The sequence below is a fragment of the Spermophilus citellus genome (assembly GCF_964194105.1).
Source record: "Spermophilus citellus genome assembly, chromosome: 2".
In the NCBI taxonomy this organism is placed as follows: domain Eukaryota; kingdom Metazoa; phylum Chordata; class Mammalia; order Rodentia; family Sciuridae; genus Spermophilus; species Spermophilus citellus.
The window spans coordinates 222,792,843-222,811,603 of record NC_138183.1 but is presented as its reverse complement, the minus strand read 5'-3'; the positions used below and the strand labels follow the sequence as shown (position 1 = coordinate 222,811,603).

The 18,761-nt window shown below is 36.1% G+C and overlaps 1 protein-coding gene across 1 annotated transcript; it reads right to left on the bottom strand.

Moving 5' to 3' along the window:
• Window positions 1-16,605: 16,605 nt before the first annotated feature.
• FSHB (follicle stimulating hormone subunit beta) lies at window positions 16,606-18,385 on the bottom strand (the record flags this gene model as incomplete). Its single annotated transcript, XM_081279821.1, has 2 exons — window positions 16,606-16,836; window positions 18,227-18,385. 2 exons carry the CDS (start codon window positions 18,383-18,385, stop codon window positions 16,606-16,608), a joined length of 390 nt encoding a protein of 129 aa, XP_081135947.1.
• Between the last annotated feature and the right edge of the window lie 376 nt (window positions 18,386-18,761).

Sequence of the window (18,761 nt, the reverse complement as noted above, 5' to 3'; positions counted from 1 at the left end):
TTAATAATATGAGAGGATTTTTTGAACAGTAATGACTGGAATGCAAGAAGGATTCTGAATTATAAACTTTGATTTTTAAAAAATATTTTTAGTTGTAGGCAGACACAATCCCTTTATTTTTATTTTTTTAATATGGTTCTGAGGATTGAACCTAATGCCTCACCTGTGCTAGATGAGTGCTCTACGGCTGAGCCACAACCCCAGCCCAAACTTTCATCTTTACTTGTAAATAAAGGACAAAGGGATTTTGCCAATTCTGGTATTATGTGTTTGAGATGGTGGAATTATAGAATGGTGTGTGTGTGTGTGTGTGTGTGTGTGTGTGTGTGTGTGTGTGTGTGTATTCATATTTTAATTGTACAATATTACAAATTGTTTATAATGAGCATTTTAGGCTTAATATCAGAATTATAAGAGGGAGAATTTCATGGTTTCAAGAAGTATAAATAAGTAGGATATTTAATTGAGCACAAGGTGAGGTTTTTTTCTTAAGAAACTTTTAACTATGTCTCCCCTGCATCTCATCCCATGCACTGCTTACTGTTTCTAGCAGAATATTTGTAATAAAGCCAGAATGCCTGACTGACAGGGTGACTGGCAGCTTTTAAAAGGTTCTGTCAGGCAGTCAGAAAAGTGCATGAATTCTTTCTTCTTGTGTGACATATACCAAATGAAGATGGAGGGCAGTTTTCTTAAATGGTTCTGGTATAGCTTTAGCTCCTAATTTTTTTCTTCTTTAAATAAAATCTACTTATTTTTATATACAACTTGGAAATCCTTCAGGTTCTTAGCATATTCAGGAAAGCCACACTGAGTAAAATAATCCCCCCTCCTTTTTTTTTTTTTTAGAAGAAAATGTGCTGCTTACTTGCATAGATTCTGCAAATATTCATGGCCACTAAAGAGACCTCTCTACAAAACTACCCAAACAACTTGTAGATTAATAAATCTCTAGATTTGATATTTAATTTTGATTCATTTTGTAGAAATGCTCAGAAGGACAGAGCCTGTGCCTCTCATTTCTCATATTATGTGACTTGTTGACATTTGAGTTTTCAAAATATCAAGGATTTCTCTAATGTGATTCATCTCAGTTAAGAGCCTTTATTCTCCCCCTTTGAATGATGGACTGCTGATTCAGAACTGTATGATAAAATTAGAAATGCCGATATTTTCCATTCATTGTACTTTTAAAATTCTGTCCTTTCACTTTTGGCTTCTTAATCTGCAAACTAATTTGATGATTAAATTTGTTCAAAAGTTTTATTTAATTTTAACCTTGTTCTTATGAACAAACTAGCCTGAAGTGCACTGATAAAATGCTCCTTGGGAAGTGGCTAGCACAGGTCTCCGGGTCATAGTATTGTCTGTGTCATTAACTGAAGTATGTAGCATAGTGTGGTTTGTAACCCCTCTGATGCTTGGCTTTAGTAAATGTAAATGAGAGGTGCTGGACTATGCATCAGTCAGAATAGGTTCAGTTATGCTATAGTAATGAGGAGTTCCCATATTTCAATATATAGCCACCATGGGTAAACTGGGGTCTCTGTTCAAACAGTCCTCCTCTTCCTCCTCATTCTGGGACTCAGACTGACAGAGAAGTCATACTCTCTGACAGAGAAAACTACTACCTGAAAATCAGACAGTACCTGAAACATTGATGTTTGCTATGGCAGAGGGAAGGAGAAAATGTCAATGCATGCAACAGCTGTTAAAGCTTCTTTTGCCCAGAAGTGACACATGTCACTTCCTTACATATTTTCTTCACCACAGCTAATCTTATGGCCAAGCCTGACTTCAAAGATATTGGTAAGACAATCTGGTCAATAGATAATCTAGAAAGGCCCTTTAATTTTTAGGAAATGAAGTTTCTCAAGTGCATTGAGAGTGGTAGCGACTAACATTTGCTTTGAGGACAAACATGTACTTAGTAGCAAAGAATGATGATATTTTTTGATAAATTTTTAAGGTAATTATAGATTCACCTAAACAGGTATATGAAATAATAGAGAGATCTCATGTACACTTTACCTTGTTTTCCTACCAATAAACTTTGCCAAACAGCATAATATCACAACGAGAACACCGATATTGATGCAACCCACCTATCTTATTTAGATTTCCCAGTTTTACTGGTCATGTATTTGTGTACGGTATATGGTTCCTTGCAATTTATTGCATATGTACATTCTACCACTGTTAAGATATTGATCAGTTCTAATACCACAGAATCCTTCATGTTGCCTATTGATAATAATACCCACCTCCCTTTACCACTATTACCCTTATATCTAATATATCTAATATAATATAATTACCCTTATATCTAATACACTCTCCATTTAAATAATTTTACCATTTCAAATGCTATTTATATGTATTCATATAGCATATGACCTTTTGAAATTGGCCTTTTTCATTCAGCATAAATCCCTGGAGATTTATCCAAGTGGTTGAATGTATCAATAATGCTTTCCTTTTTAATTGCTGTATTATATTCATAGTATGTATGAACTCTATGTCCTCAGTTTATTTAGTAATTATCTGCTGAAGAACATTTAGCTAATATAAATAAAGCTGAAAATTTGTGTGCAGGTTTTTGTGTGAATAAGGAACAAGCTTTTTATTTCTCTGGGTATATACCCATGAGTAAAATTGCTGGATGATGCAGTAATTGCATGTTTAGAGTTATAAGAAACTACCAAACTTTTCTAGAGGGGCAGTACCATTTTATACTCCCACTAACAATGTATGAATGATTCACCAAATGCTCACTAGCATTTGACATCATTATTTTTATGTTAGAACTTCTAATAGATGTATATTTATAGATATAGTGATAAGTCATGATAATTTTAACTTACATTTCCTTGATACCTTTTGATATTAGAAATATTTTCAAGATTTGTCATCTGTATTTGTATTTTTGTGAAGTGTCTGTTCAAGATTTTTGCCTATTCTTTATTGGGTTGGATTTTTTTTTCTTATTAAGTTTTGAGCATTATTCCTGTATTTTTAGATATAGTTCTTTGTCAGATATGTGATTTGAAAACATTTCTCTTGATTTGTATGTTTTTTTTTCATTCTCTTAACAGTATCTTTTAAAGAACAGTTTCTATTTTAATGCCACTAAATTTTTAATTTTTTTTCCTCTATGGATTGTGCTTTTGGTGTCATCTAAGAAATCTTAGATGACATTCTAAAATTTGTCTTTACCCCTACATCCTAAAGATTGTCTTTCATGTTTTGAAGGTAAAAATCCTAGGTGTGGTTAGATCCAATTACAGACAATTACTGGGTGTAACCTAGCAGGCCTCTTTGGGGGAACCTGCCTTCCTCATGTCAGATTCTGTGGACAGCCAGCGCATTGCAGTTTTCTGAAGGGAGCAAGAGTCAAGGTCACCATGAGCCAACCATGCTTATCTGCATATCTACATTACCATTCTAGGCACCTCCAGTGGGAAGTCTCCTTAATGGGAAGCTTATGCTTGATTTATTTTTTAAAACTTAATACTATAAGTTTTTATAGTTAATTCCATAATTCATTTTGAGTTAATTTTTATGTGTATGTGGCTTAGGTAGGGATTTATTTTATTTTTGACTGTGGTTATTCAATTTACCCAGCACTATTGGTTGTAAAAGCTATCCTTCCTTTACTGGATTGCTTTTGTACCTTTGGGAAAAATCAGGTGAACCTATTTGTATGGGTCTATTTCTGGGTTTCTGTTTTGTTCCATTGGTCTATTTGTGTATCTCTCTGCAAATACCACACTGTCTTGATTACTATATCTACATCACAAATCTTAATATCTGTCTCTTTCTTTGTAGTGAGTTCCTTTGCTCTGAAGATTGCTTTATCTCATGTAACATAGGCACAATTGTTTTTGTTATTTTCTCTTTGAGCACTATTTTCATAGAATGCTATTTACCTTCAACCTACTCATGTTTTTGAATTAAAAGTGTTTCATCCGGTCTTTTCTAACACATTTTTATGTGGAGTGGGAGGGAGTAGCAGAGGAGGAAGGAATGATTCCTCTGGCCACTTTTTGTTGATCAGAAAACAAGAAGTGCTTCCAGTCAACATGGTGGTGTTGGGTTGCCTGATGTTGCCAAGAGGGACTTGGCTTTGATCATGGAGGGAAATGACTCTACCTAGGTTTGGGGTTGGTAACAATGACCTGGATTGCCTTTTTTTGTGTGTGTGTGGGGGGGGTAGAATGAGGTCAGGTGCCATGCAGCTGTGTCATTCCTCTAATTCTGGGACCCCATAAAAGTTTTCTTTGGTTTTATCCCTTTTAGTGTTCTCCTTGATAATCTCTTATGTCATTTCCTGGGTTTATAAGAGAGAAGCAGAGACAAATGGATCTATATTCTCTTTTCCAGACTAAAAGTGATCATATTTGCTTTGTTAAATTACCAGATTATAAATTCACTGATGGTAAGGTCTGACTTATACTTCTCAGTGTCTTTCACAGCCTGTAATATACTTTCTAGTATAATGTAGCTTTCAGATAACTATTTGCAATTTTAAGTGGGGATATTTATAATCATGAATTTTGGTTATTCCTAGACTACATAATTGTGAATCTAAATGTTCATTTGTAATTGTTTTCATATCAAAAACCAATCTTTATTATTGATGATTAAATGTATGCTTCTGTGTCATTTTGGCAAACTTTGTAATATTTTTTGCCATGATTGCAATATTGCTTACATTTCTTTTAGCATGTCTGTATGTTGGTGATAGTACCTTCAACTTGAGAATTTTTCACAATACTTATAGATTCTGTAAGCAAAGAGCATAAGAGTACATTGTTAATGTGAAAAAAAGATTCTATTAAAACTAAATTTGACATTCTGAAATAGATGAGCCATTTATTTAAAAGACAGCTAAAGAAAATAGTGAAGAAAATCTAGAGATTTTGAAAATAGAATACAAGGGATTGGTTTTCAAAACACTGTTTTCATCTAAAAGCGGATTAGCCACGTGGCTTCGTTTAACATCGTTGAGTTCACTTGACTAGATCCCTGCTGGAGTTGAGATATCCTGGTTTGCTTTTCTGGCCTTACCTCACAAATTATATCTTGTCACATATAATTACCTCTCCCATAACAATTTCAGTCGCTCATTTGCCTGTCATGTTTCAGCAACTCTAAACCTTTCTTAATGTAGTTTTTAAGTGTGCCAGAATGCTCAACCCCCATCTCACCATGGCAGCAATTACATAATGAAATACTTGCTTGTTAGGATGAGTGGCTTTATATTCCTGTTACTGTGTTTCTTCTCCAAATAGATTTTATTTAAAAGATTCAACTTTTGGATGTTCTGAAGTCATTTTTTTTTTTTTTTGGATACGGGGGGTGGGGTGAACTCAGGGGTACTTGACCTCTGAGCCATATCCCCAGCCTTATTTTGTATTTTATTTAAAGACAGGGTCCCACTAAGTTGCTTAGTGCCTCACTGTTGCTGAGGCTGGCTTTGAACTTGTGATTCTCCTGTCTCAGTCTCCAGAGCCGGTGGGATTACAGGCATGTGCCACTGTGCCCAGCTGGAGTCATTTTTAAGATGACTCTGTTTCAAGGGAGTAGGATGAAAGGACCATTCTCATGGGTTGTCTCTTGGAAAGAGGGATGATAGGGTCAGGTTATTATTGCTTAACAGGAAACTCAGTTACTGAACTGGCCAGAATGCTCAGATAAATGACTATGAAAAGATAAAATATACAAAATTGTTTGGAACACAAATTGAAGTTAATATGAGTATTTGAAGTAGATAGATATTTCTCCTTTCTTTTATAACTTTCATTATCTGTTCTACATCCCTAACATTTTACTCTATTTATTATTATTATTTCCTCTGGTTAAGTATTATTTTAATTGCCATTATATACAAGCTTCTTATGGATCAGGAAGAAGTCTCTTACTTCATTTGCTTTCTCCCATCCTTTCAACTCTTCTTTTTGATAAAATTATCTTAATTCTAGACTTTCTTTCCAGTTATAATTTTAAATATCCTACCACATTTTCCCATAAGCTATCAATGTTCTCAGAATTCCAACATTAGTCTATATTCCAACTCTAGTCTATATACCAGATCCAACAAATAGGATGTCATATTTGAAGCAATACTCCAGTTTTTTAAGAAAATAAACAGTCTTAATATTTATATGGAAATGTGATTCTTGCTCCAATTCCAGAGCCAGGAATAGACAGTCATACTGATATTGAAGGTAATGGACAAAGTGATGTATTTTTGGTTAACATTTGATTCCAAAAATATATTTATCATACTCTATAGTAAAGTGCCTGGTTACAATGTAAGATGTTAGAGGATGGAGCATCTGAATTATATCTCATAGGGAAGAGGGACAAAGTGAGATAATTCTATCAGTGCAATGTTCAAATCGATATTATAATGATCTACCTGGAATAATTTTCCATGCCTGATGGCTTTAAGTGTGGGAAATAAATATCTGTAAAAGTGGATATGACAAATCCTATTTTGTGGGTGTATCTTTGAAGAGATCTTTTTGATATGTAGGTGGAAACACATTTTCATGTTGTTTTCCCTGGGTAAGGGAGTAACGTTCTCTTATGAAACAGTAAGCTATTAGAACTGAAAATAATTATCAAGGTCTTCTAATTTATTACTCTACATTTTAAATTTTTATTTTTACTAGTGGAACCATTTTCAGACAAGGAAAAAAGAACTTGAGAACCACAAACCATAAATGTGCCCAGAATTCCAACACTAGTCTATATTGTGAGAACTACCCTGATTCAAGAATGCTCAAAGCTGGCACCATGCTGTTTTTTTCTTTATTATGTGTGTATGTGTATATCTCTTCATTTGTTTGGGTTTCTAGCCCTATGAACTAAAGGAAAAAAATCCCTGAAAAATACAATAGTTTTATTTACAGTAAAATAAAGGGTGAAAAACCAGTATATTAAGGCTTATCCTATCATATTTTGATCACAATTTGTGATAGATACTTCATTAAATTTTTAACAGGTATTTCTGGAGCACCTACCACATGACAAGAATAGAAGTCTTAACTTCTGAAGCTGGAATTGCAAACAAATATAGTCCCTGCCCTCAAAGAGTGCTTATAGTCAGCTTTTCAGCATCATGACCAAAAGACTTGACAAGAACAATTAGAGGGGGGGAAAGTTTTCTTGGCTCACAATTTCAGGGGAGCTTAGTGCGTGGTCAGCTGACTCCATAGCTCTGGGCCCCAAATGAGGCAGACCATCATGTCAGAAGAATGTGGTGGAGGAAAGCAGCTCAGAACATGGAAGCAGGAAGGAGAGAGAATTCTACTTACCAGGGACAAAATCTAAACCTCAAAGTCACAGTCCAGTGACCTACTTCCTCTAGCCACACCCTTCTGTCCAGTTAATCCATCAGTGCATTAATCCATTGATTAGGTTACAGCTATCATAATCTAATTATTTCACCCCTGAACATTTGGCATTGTCTTACATGTGAGCTTTTGGGGGATACCTCATATATAAACCATAAGAAGTCTAGAGAACTTACCATCAGAAACTCATGGAACTGTTTCATGAGTCTAGCTAGTGATGCTGGAGTATGGCTGGGGGCACATTCTATGCAAGGCAGAGGTTTGGACTCTGGATCATGACTGGAAGAGCTAGGCTCATTTTGTGGGGAGGAGAATAAAAACTTTTGACAGGGGTATTAATTTTCAGTTGTTGCCATTACAAATAATTACAAACCTGGTGGCTTAAAACAGCTCAAGTTTATTATCTTATTGTTCTGTAGATTAGAAGTTCAACACAGCTCTTATCGGGTTAAAATCAAGGTGTCAACTGGATTGTATTTCTTTCTGGAGAATCCATTTTCTTTCCTTTTCCAGCTTCTAGAGGGCGCCCATAGTCCTTGTTTCATGACCTCCTTGCTCTATCAAAGCCAGCAATGGTGGGTCAAATTTTTCTTATACTGTATCTCTGATATTTTTCCATACTCACACCTCCCGGTGACACTCCACTTCTGTCTCATTCTTCCACTTTTTAGGAACTTTGAATTTATTGGAGCCACATGGATAAGTGAGGATAATCTCCAATTCCCAAACCCTCCATATTAATCACATGTACAAGTCTCTTTTGGTCTGTTAGGTAATATATCCACAGGTTCCTGTGTTCAGTTATGGACATCTTTGGGGTCATTATTCTGCCCACCACAAGTTCCAAACTAAAATTTAAGAAGCCTTACATTGCATGTGATTCACTGGAAAAAATGAGGCACCCTGGATCTTTCATGTTCAGCCATTCCAGCTCTAAAGGCTTCTAGTCTTATCCCAGTGTGGAGCAAAATGAGGTTACACTGGCAGGTGATATAATAAGTTCTGTTATGGGCTGAATGTTTGTGTCTGTGTTTTTTCTCTCTCCCTCTTGCTCTTGCTGTCTTTCTGTCTGTCATGCGAGGACACAGAGAAGGCAACATGCCAGGAAAAGAGTTCTCACCAGATATTGAATGAGCTGATGCCTTGACCAGGACTTATGGCCTCCAGAATCAAAATAACAGTCTATGTTATTTTGTCCAGCAGCCTGAACTAAGACAATTCCCCAAACTGCTTTGTTTCCAAAACTGCTTTTTTTTTCTTTCTTCCACTCATTGGTCCATGTGCTTTCTTGTGGCTTCTAATCATTTGTCTTTGTCACAACTTTTATTTAAGCAAATAAAAAAGAACATAAAACATGCTCAAGGCTGAATGAGAATGGAACATTTTGCCCAGAGAAAAATTAAATTCTGAGACAGCATTCTGAAGGTGATGTTATGTGAACTGGGAGACAGAAAATGTAATTTAGGAGATGGCAAAATTGCATTTGGGTGTAGATGCAGTCATCTTACAGAGTCTGTGTCTATCTAGAGGTCATTTTCATTTCAGTTTCCTGCATGTGTCGTGCACTGGCACTCCCCACTCCATTTTTTCTGGGACCATCAAGGGTAGTTAACTCAAGAATGATTTGCAGGTCAGAACAGGTAGGGGAAGTTTCCTACATTAGACTAAAGAGAAGGCAAAAATAAAAATCATGAGCATAGTATTTCCTTTCTTTTATGATCAATGGATTTCTTGCCAGGTATCAGGCCACATAATAAGTTATTAAAAATGGAACTTTCAAGGCATCAAGTTGTAACAAGTTTCATATATCAAATTAAACTTTGAGACAGACATGCTTTAGGAGTTTCAGATGATGACCAAAAATTCTTAGGGAACCAAACCCTCCCTAAGTCATTACAAATGTAGGTGTTTGGAAATGAGAGAATTTTATGAAGAAGAATACTTGGGAGGAACTTGTATGAAATACCCTGTTGCTAATGAGACAAGGTGGTTGAGGTATGTGCTCTTTATTTTAATTAAGTTCAAGGGAAGGAGGTTTCAGTTGGACCATTCATGGAGCTTCCTACAGAGTCCCTAGAGTTGTCAGATACAGTGAAGGGTATCTGACTCATGCCCGGGAAAGCTAGCTAAAGCTTCCTGTGATATCAAAGTAGAGCAATGGATTTGGAAAACATTGACTCTCCTCTCTAATAGGGGCCACTCTTGCAAGAATCCTAGGATCTAAATTGGAAATCCACCTTAAAAATATCTGTTTAATGAAAGATCCTTCTCAGAAAGGTTCTTGACAGAGGCTTCAGGTATATTGTTGGATAAAGAAGCTGAGTGAGATCAGGAGAGGTCTTCCTGCAGAACTGCACTCCTCATGATGACGGACTTGTGTTTGGGGAGTCCAAGCAACTTGGGTGTCCCTAAAGAATACTGACATGGGCTTAGGAAAGAGTTAGCTTCATTGACCAGCTCTGAAGATCATGCATCTTTTCTCTGTGTTCCTGTCCAGAGGGGCCAGTGACATAGAGTCAGGGAAAAGAAACCCCAAATGGGGAGAGAAAGAATTCAAGAATGATGACCATTCCTCCAAGGATAAGAAACCTTTACTATTAACCTAAGTTTGAAGTTTTTGTTATTATCCAGGGTTTGGAGGTGTTTGGTTACTGTTGTTTTTGTGAAGTGATAATAAAAATTTTATTATGAAGAATGAATACTGATGCTGAGTAGTCTGACAAATTTTGAAGTAGCAGGGAAAGGTTGGCTCCTTCTGAGCAAATTCAAAGGTACAGTGGGAGAACAAGATAGAGCTGCTTTTAGGATTACACTCCGAGTCCTGCTTGTTCAGCATACCAATGTCTGTAGCATATAATATTCATATATTGGGGCCAATGTACAGAAAATGGACTGATTTCAAATCAATATGGATATCTTCAAAAGGATGAATCACTTGTTTTTCAAATGCCGAATAACTCCTTAGAGCTTTTTGAGGTCATTAAAGTTTTTGGTCCTGACTTCAGATAAATATTTGTTTGAGATATGGCAGTCAATCTGCCTGCCCTATTCAACTTGACTTTCTAGATTATACTATCTTTTCACATTCCCCTTGCTCAACAAACAAATAAACAAAGCCTCAGATTGTTCTTTGCTCTTGGGATATGACTGAAAGTAATATCCTTCTCAAGGCAGGCTGCATAATGTACCCAGAAGTCTACTATTGGGGTACCTAGGGTACCTCATGGTCTTCATTATGTCTTTCTGCAAAAATCAGTACCAAGAGATGATAAGTCAAAGAAGGTTTGAGTCAGTCAAATCTTTTTTCTTGGTAATTTACACTAAGTGACTCAACAAGAATTTCTAATTTGTGTTGGGTACTACTGGTGATGGCCATCACCAGTAGCAAGCACTTGACATGAGAAAATAATGAACACCATACTCAGGAGACTGAAGCTACTGTGCAGAGAGAAAGAGAAATGCCAAGAGTGAGACTTGGGGACCCTTAAATAAGAATGAATGCTTTGATCCCTTTAGGTATTCTGGTTTTAATTCTAATTCCATAGTAAGGTATATTGGTATACTTTGCCACCAAACACATTGTGTTTGAAAGAATGTGGTAAATTTGATCCAGTGGTATTGATTTCATTGCACAGAATAAAAAAATCACACAGCCACGTAATTCATGCTCACTTATGTGGTAGGCTTTTTTCCATTTTTCCATTGTCTCAATCACCTAACCTGGAAAATATTTTATTGTAGGAAAAACTGACTTTGTAAAGGCAACTTCTACTATTATTTCAATTGCTTCTGAGTAGTAATTTATTATTTTCATCATTTAACCAGAGCCGATTTAAAAAAAATCTGTCTTTTAAAAATATTCTGTATTCAGACTTCAATTATTATAATGTACATTGCTTCAAAGTGGCTTAGAATGTTTTGTTTTTATTGATGTTATTTGCTGATCTTTCCAGTATCTGTATTGGAGATTAAGAAAGAAATGCTGATGGAATAAACACTTTTTTCTTTAGATATTAAAAAACTATGTTTAAAATGGAAATAACTATACATAAAGGAGCCTTTAAAGACTTTTTGCATAATAGCTTTAAGGTTTTTTATTTATTTATTTATTTTTTTAGTGCCTCTGTACTTTTACTACTTCCCTTAGATCTAATCTCTGGTATTTGACCTAACCAAAATTACCTGTCATCCTCAGTTTCCATAGATGGGTTGAAGCTTTGAAGTAATCCCATTTGGAAAGCTAGTATTTTTTCCTAATATATGTGAGTCCACGACTCCATTAGAACCTTGTTAGGGAACTGAAAGTTACATTTTAAATCTCAGCCAAATGTCTGTCTGTCTGTCTCTCTCTCTGTCTATCACACACACACACACACACACACACACACACACACACACACACACACATCTGGGGCTCAAAATTAAAGTACTAATTAACAAATCTATTTTTCTTTTTTGAATAGAAACTTGTGATTCAGGGTAAATGTGTAAACATTAGATAATTTTGTACTTGTTTCATGTGGGTTGATATGAAACATAAGTTCCTTGAACAGTGTGGATCCCTGTTTCAGTTCGTTACCAGCTTAAGAAGATAAAACCCCAATGACTCAGTGTCTTAACAAAAGGCACATTTATTTTTTGCTCACATAAAATTCTCTGAGAGGGAATAACTGTGGAGTGTATGTGGGCCTTCTGGTTACCCTGGTATTTAGGCTGATGGGGCCGCTGCCATCTTCTGTACATGGCTTCCAAGGATGTTTTAAGAGTTAATTTTCAATTGCTGAGTGGAGAAGAGAGTATGGTTCACCTGTGAGATGATTTTATGAGTTATGCCTACAAGCAGCACAAATCATTTCTGATAATCTTCATTTAGTAAAACTCAGTGACATAATTGACCCTTTCTACAAGTGAGCCTGGAAAATATAGATCAGCTATATCCCTAGGAAAAAAAAAAGAAAAAGGATTTTGGTGAACATATAACAATCCTTTTTCATCAAATGTCTGAGAATGAATATCAGTTTCTTCTTTTTCCCTCATGTAGAACCACATGATACATGGGATTGCAAGCAAGTCAAGGAAATGTAGTCCAGCTTCATAGCCAGGAAGATGTAGGCATGTAGCTTGGTGAGCAAACTGAATTCTTTGTCTCAATCACCTAACCTGTATCAATGACTGAGGCTTTGCACCATGGCTATGTGACTGTAGACTTGGGGCTCATTTTGTCTTTCTTATAATAGGCATAAAATCAGGATGCTTATATAGATGCCTTGTAAGATGTAAACTAGCAAGCACTTAACATACATATGAGAAAATAATAAACATCTGTGTAGCCTTCTCCTAATTTTATTTGTATTAACATTATTTCATATTTGTGACTCAGATTTATGTGAAGGAATAAAATATTAAAGATGTTATTTGAGGCTCCATGAGTTCTTTTCAATTCCATTCCTATCTCTCCTTCCTTAGTAACATGACCTCCGTGTTTATTATTCTTACGTATTGGCCTTACTTTTTAAGAATTCAAGTACTACTGACTTACCAGTTTCCGATCATAGTCAGCCAACTCTTTTGTGGGGAAGGCATGGTATCCAGGTTAAAGCATCACAGTATGGAAAGCACAAATCCTCCCTGCACCCTCAAAACTATCCTCCCAAGTGTCTCCTAACCTCCTCTTGGTGTTGGGAGAGGAGGGAGATGAGAAATTGGAGTGGCAATAGGGTTCAGACCATGACAGGCCTTATATGTCAGCTCAGGATTAGGATTTTATTCTGAAAACAGTGGGATTTCTATTTGTTAATAGCCATGATCATAATTATGGTTTAGAGGGCTAATTTTTGTAGTCATGTTAGCACTGCCTGGAGCTGTTAGAGACCCTAATGAGGAGAGATAATATGAACTTCAACTAAAATGGTATCCCACAGAGATGGGCCTCTTCTTAGTGTAGACATAGTTCTCATTCTTGCTGCTTCAAAAAAAGGATTAAACTTCAGTTTGGTGTGGGTCTGCCTCAAGCTGCTTCTTTCTACCATTTTGACTTTGACCTTTTAATCTAAGTTGTAAAATAGTCTCTCCATCAGGATTATAGTTCTGTTGGACTAGTCCTACGTACTTTATATGCGTTATCTTTTTAAATATGCTATTCCACAACAATCTGGTAGAATAGCTTCCTTTTTCATTCCATTTTTTAGAGCAAGAAAAATGAGTTACAAGGTAGTTAACTAGCTTACCCAAGATGACTAAAAAGAGTCCAAGGTGAGATGTTTTTAACTTGAGTCTGACTTTCTCATCTTGCTGCATTGTGTCTCTTAAGGAATAAATTTATTGAGAAATTTTTGCTGTGTGCTTTGAAAATAAAAGGAGACTCACAATGAAGGTAACATTGAAAGAGCTCTCCCAAATGAAGTTGTTGGCAGTCACTGAGAAAACAGGCTTGTGCACATCTTGAGCTGCTGCCTAGAGTGTGAACTTTGGCTAACTCCACCCTTTGACTGCAAATAATGACCAGATAATTTCATTGTGCTTAGAGACTCAAAGCACACATCAAGAGGTCAAGGGACTATTGTTTTATAAACATTTCTATTTAGTTTATATATTCCTTTCTTTCTATTCTTTGAGTCATGTAGCCCCCCGCCAAGTAGCACTTGTATTCTTTTCCCACTTCCATAGAATTTCTCTTCAATTTTAGTTACCTTGTGATGTTTTAAGGACTTTTTTCCCCTACATACAATTCTACTTTCCCTCCCTGACTCAGAATACTGATTTAGCCCGATAGGAACTTGTGTATCCTAAGCTGCCATTCCTAAGATCCCAGAGTAAAGTTCTTTTATAGTTTCTGAGTTTGAATTTATTGACAGTTCCAAGTACTACTTTAGGCCCTTTATATGTCTTATTCCATTTAATCATCGACACTACCCTTTGAAGTAGAAATTATCATTATCTCCACTTTACAGTTGAGAAACCAAAGTCTAGAGAGTTTAAATAACTTCTTCCAGATGAATTTGGTTAAGATGATTGAGACTATACAACCTAGAGCCATTGCTCTTATTGTCTCCAGTGGGAAGGCTTATTATTTTGATCTCCAAAACTACAGGGAGAAGCAAAAGTCTATGCTACAATTTAAAGCATCTTATTAAATTTTATTAATATAGCCCTAATTTCAATGTGTCAATATATTGTTGAGAATATAGCTAAAAGCCACACACAATACTGGATTTGGAAGGCCATTGCCAATATACATATAGTTCTGCTTCAATTCTTGCCAAAACGAGTTCTCAGTGTAGAAAAATAGTCAAAGGAGAGCTGGGCCAAGAGCTGGAAGGCTAGGGTTCTAATCCTGGTTCTGCCTTGAACAGTCTTCGAGACTGCTTTGGTCTGAAGGTTTATATACCTTTAAAATTCATGTGTTGAAACCTAATCTCCATTGGGGTAGTATTAAGAGGTGGGGCCTCTAGGAGGTTTTTAGGCTATGACAACAGAGCCCCCATGACTGGGATTAATGTTCTTATAAAGGAGACTCTAGGGAGCCTTCTGCCATTTCTATCCTGTAAGGATGAAGTGAGAAGGTGCCCTGTTTGAAGCAGAGTGCGCCCTCACCAGACACCAAGTCTCCTGATGCCTCTATCTTGGACTTCCCAGTCTCTAGAACTGTGAGCAATAAATTTCTGTTGTTTATAATATAACCAGTCTAAGAAAGTCTAGGAAAATGATCTTGGCTGGGTCAATAAACATCATAGTGCTTTAATTTTTTCATCTTAAAAATTCACAAAATGAACTGGAGAATGTCCAATGTCTTTGCCCACTCTGAGATTCTCTCTAAGCCTTTTTTTCTCCATTTTATCAAAGATGACTTAAAAATGATGAAAATGACAAAATGCTTTTAGAAATGCAAAAAGTTATTTTTAATATTTCCAAATATGAGAACATATAATATTTGCAGAAGTACTGGGAATGATCTATGAAGATATTTTTCTACTAGTATTACAAACATATAGACATAACAGTATTTTTTTTGTACATAAAACAATCCAAATCTCTGATTCTTGTAGCTAGCATCTTTATTTTAAAAAGGTTTAATTAAATTAAACATGAGTGTGAAACAAGTACATAACTGAGGGAGTTATGACATCTTTAGGAGAAATCAACTTATGAAAGTTTCAATATAAACCCTCTTGAAAGACATCATAGATTTCATAGAAAATAAATAGACAAAAGAGAAGGCTGGCAAAATGATGCTCCTAGAAAACAGCTTTCCCCTACCCCCCTACACGGCTAATTCTTCCTCAAAGAGCCTTTCTTTATTCAAATGTATTTTTACTTAAGTTAAATATATTTATTCAGTTCTTGAAATTCCAAATCCCTTCTCCCCTCAAATGAGGGGATCCTACAAAGGGCAGGGCGATGCATTTTGTTTCTTTTTTTTCCCCCTAACCCAAAACTCCGAGTATTGTAGGACCTTAGCAGAAATGGTCATTTTTTTTAAAGTAATGAAAAGATATGTGCTGCTTTCCACAACCCCAAATTAATATTTCTTGCTTTTGCCCTTAATTGAAGGTCTTGGTAGTAATTGTCTTAAAATCCAGAGCTCTCTTACCCACAGCCTGCATTAAGCAATTCAGAGATACATCCCATCTCAATACTCTATGTGTCCCCAAAGAGTTGAGGTGCAACTGATACCCCCACTGCTATGGATTGGCATTGCTGGTGGCAGCTTCGTTAACCTGCCTCAAGCAGCCTCTTCCTACTTTTCTGATCTTACTACTTTCTGATCTTTTTCTTTTTCTGATCTTATTACTTTCCTTCAGGAAGCTATTGTCTAGTTTCTCACTAGGCTCCAAGCAAGTACTAGACATTGAGGCTACAAAGAATATGCTGGCCTTGTTCTTGAGGGTCCCAAAGTCCAGCAGAAGACTGTGTGGCAGTTGGTTCTTTTTACCCATTTTCATCATCATTCCCTCTTCTGGATTTATGTATCTCTCTCTAAAAGGAAGGAACTGCCTAAGATTATTGAGGAGGAAAAACCCCACAAAATCTGTGAGTTAAGACTGAATAAAACATATGGAATCAGACCTAGATATACAGGGCTGACCCTCAGTTCCTGGAGCTTGCCCTCCCCCTCTGCCAGGACAGCAGGGATCGGTGGGGTCTGACATCCTTGGCCCAGTGTTGCAGCCTGGATGGTGCATACACACAGGTATTTTGTGTGTCTTGGTCCTTCAGGACAAGGGTAAATGTCCACTGTCCTTTATTCTTTCATTTCACTAAAGGAGCAGTAGCTGGGCCCCAGCCCTTGCACGGTACAGTCTGTGCTATCGCTGTCACACTTGCCACAGTGACATTCGGTGGCCACTGGGTATGTGTACAGGGAGTCTGCGTGGTGAGCACAGCCGGGCACTCTCACAGTCTCATACACCAGCTCCTTGAAAGTGCATATTTTCTGGATGTTAGTCCTGGCTGGGTCATTATATACCAGATCCTGAGGAGATAGAAATGAGACAGTTAGGTCACGGTGTTTAAAACTGCATGCTCTCACATTTACCCACTAAAATCTATATTACTTCAGAAATGACCTATTATAGCTCATTTTCTGACTGTTTTGGAAAGTATGTTATTTTTTTTCTTAATCTGTATGACTATATTAATTCTTTCTCAAAATGTAAAGGAACTTTGAATCTCAATGAAGAAAAACGATGAAAAAGGAAATATGACTTAGAATTTTAAGTTGTCTTTTAGTACTTAATTGAAAGCCATATTAATGACAACTTAAACCATATTCACTGAAGTTTAATTTCTCAGAAAGCATTTTTCCAAATACATTGTCCTGATATATTTTTTAAAAAGTTAAAAAGGATATAATATGAATGCTAGTGTTTAGTTTAATGTGTTTGTGAAGGCTCATGTAAGATATTAAATATTCTACTGCCTCATAGACATCGTCCTGTCTTAAATGCTGTATACTTTGCAGGGTTCTTGGTTTCAAAATACACAAAGTTTGCAAAAATTTTTTGTTCTAGCACTTTCCAGTGGAAAATTTATTGGTACTGAGGGGAGAATGTGGGGCTGCTATTTAATTTATTTCAATAAAATCAATATCCCAGTCTATATCCCAAGGAGGTACAATAAATTGTGCATGAATAGAGTTTGATTGATCAAACTTATGTACCATTAAATAAAATATGTTTCATTAAAATATTGGTATTTTCAATTTCAGTTGATAGAATGAAATCCTGCATAGATAACCAGGTGCTACAGGGAAAAAAGAAAACAAGTGGAAATTACTTCTTTAATTGGATCAATGCAAAGCCATGCACATTCAAACTAGCTGCTTAGTTTGGCTCTGTGTCTTGGTTTTCTCAGGGGTATAAAGGGAGTAGTATTGCTGAAATTGTATTTAAGCAGGTCAAAATGACAATTTTTATAATGTGGCTGTATTTTAATATAACTTGGAAATATATTTTGGTACCGTTTCTACAGCAAAGATAGGGCCTTAATTACAAAAATTGCCTTTTGAGGAATATTCAAGGTCCTTTATGATTAAATATGTGTTTCTGTATTTATCTCTTTACACATGAAATGTAGAAACTACAGCTAGTAGAAATGCTTCATTTAATATTTTTGAAATGTAGAATTGATACATTACGAAATTTATCAGATTAATTCTAAAGCTTTTCTAAATTTATTTAAATTAAATCCTATCCCAAAATTTACATCATGGTCGTTAACTTCAATCACAGCACAGACACTATTGGCTAAAGGACTCATGGCTGTTAATTAGGAAACATGAAATATCTATTAGGTAGGAATTAATGAAGCTTGCCTCATGCAGACCCTCAACCCCCTCACTTCCCGCAAGGTGCAGGACCTACCCTGGTGTAGCAGTAGCCTGCACACCAAGTGGTGTTGATGCTTATGCAGAAACGGCACTCTTCTTTCTCCACTGCAATGGTGATGTTGGTTAGCTCACAGCTTTGGCAGCAGATTGCTTTCCAGCAACAGAAAAGGAAGCAAAACTGGACTGACTTCATCCTGGACTGAGAAGCAAACAGCCAAAGCCCATCAGGAATCAAGAAACCAAAGAATTAAAATCACTGTGTAAATTGACCAAATCAAAAGTAATGAGTTAACCCACCTCCCCCAATCACGTTTGCTTTAGCAAGACTTCTCCTTTCTTTATTTTTTTCGTTTCTTAGGACAATAATCCTTCTCCTCCTCCTTCATTTTTTGGTAAAGTAGAAAGACATTGTAAATCAAAGTTCAACATAATGATTTAAGCAAAATGGTATTTAAAGATTACAGTATATTATTGCTGACCATCTTAAAGTGATTAAAGCAAGTAACTTGTGTTCATCATCTTTGCCTTTTCATTAACATTTTTAAAGACTAGTTTTGTTTAAAAAGAAA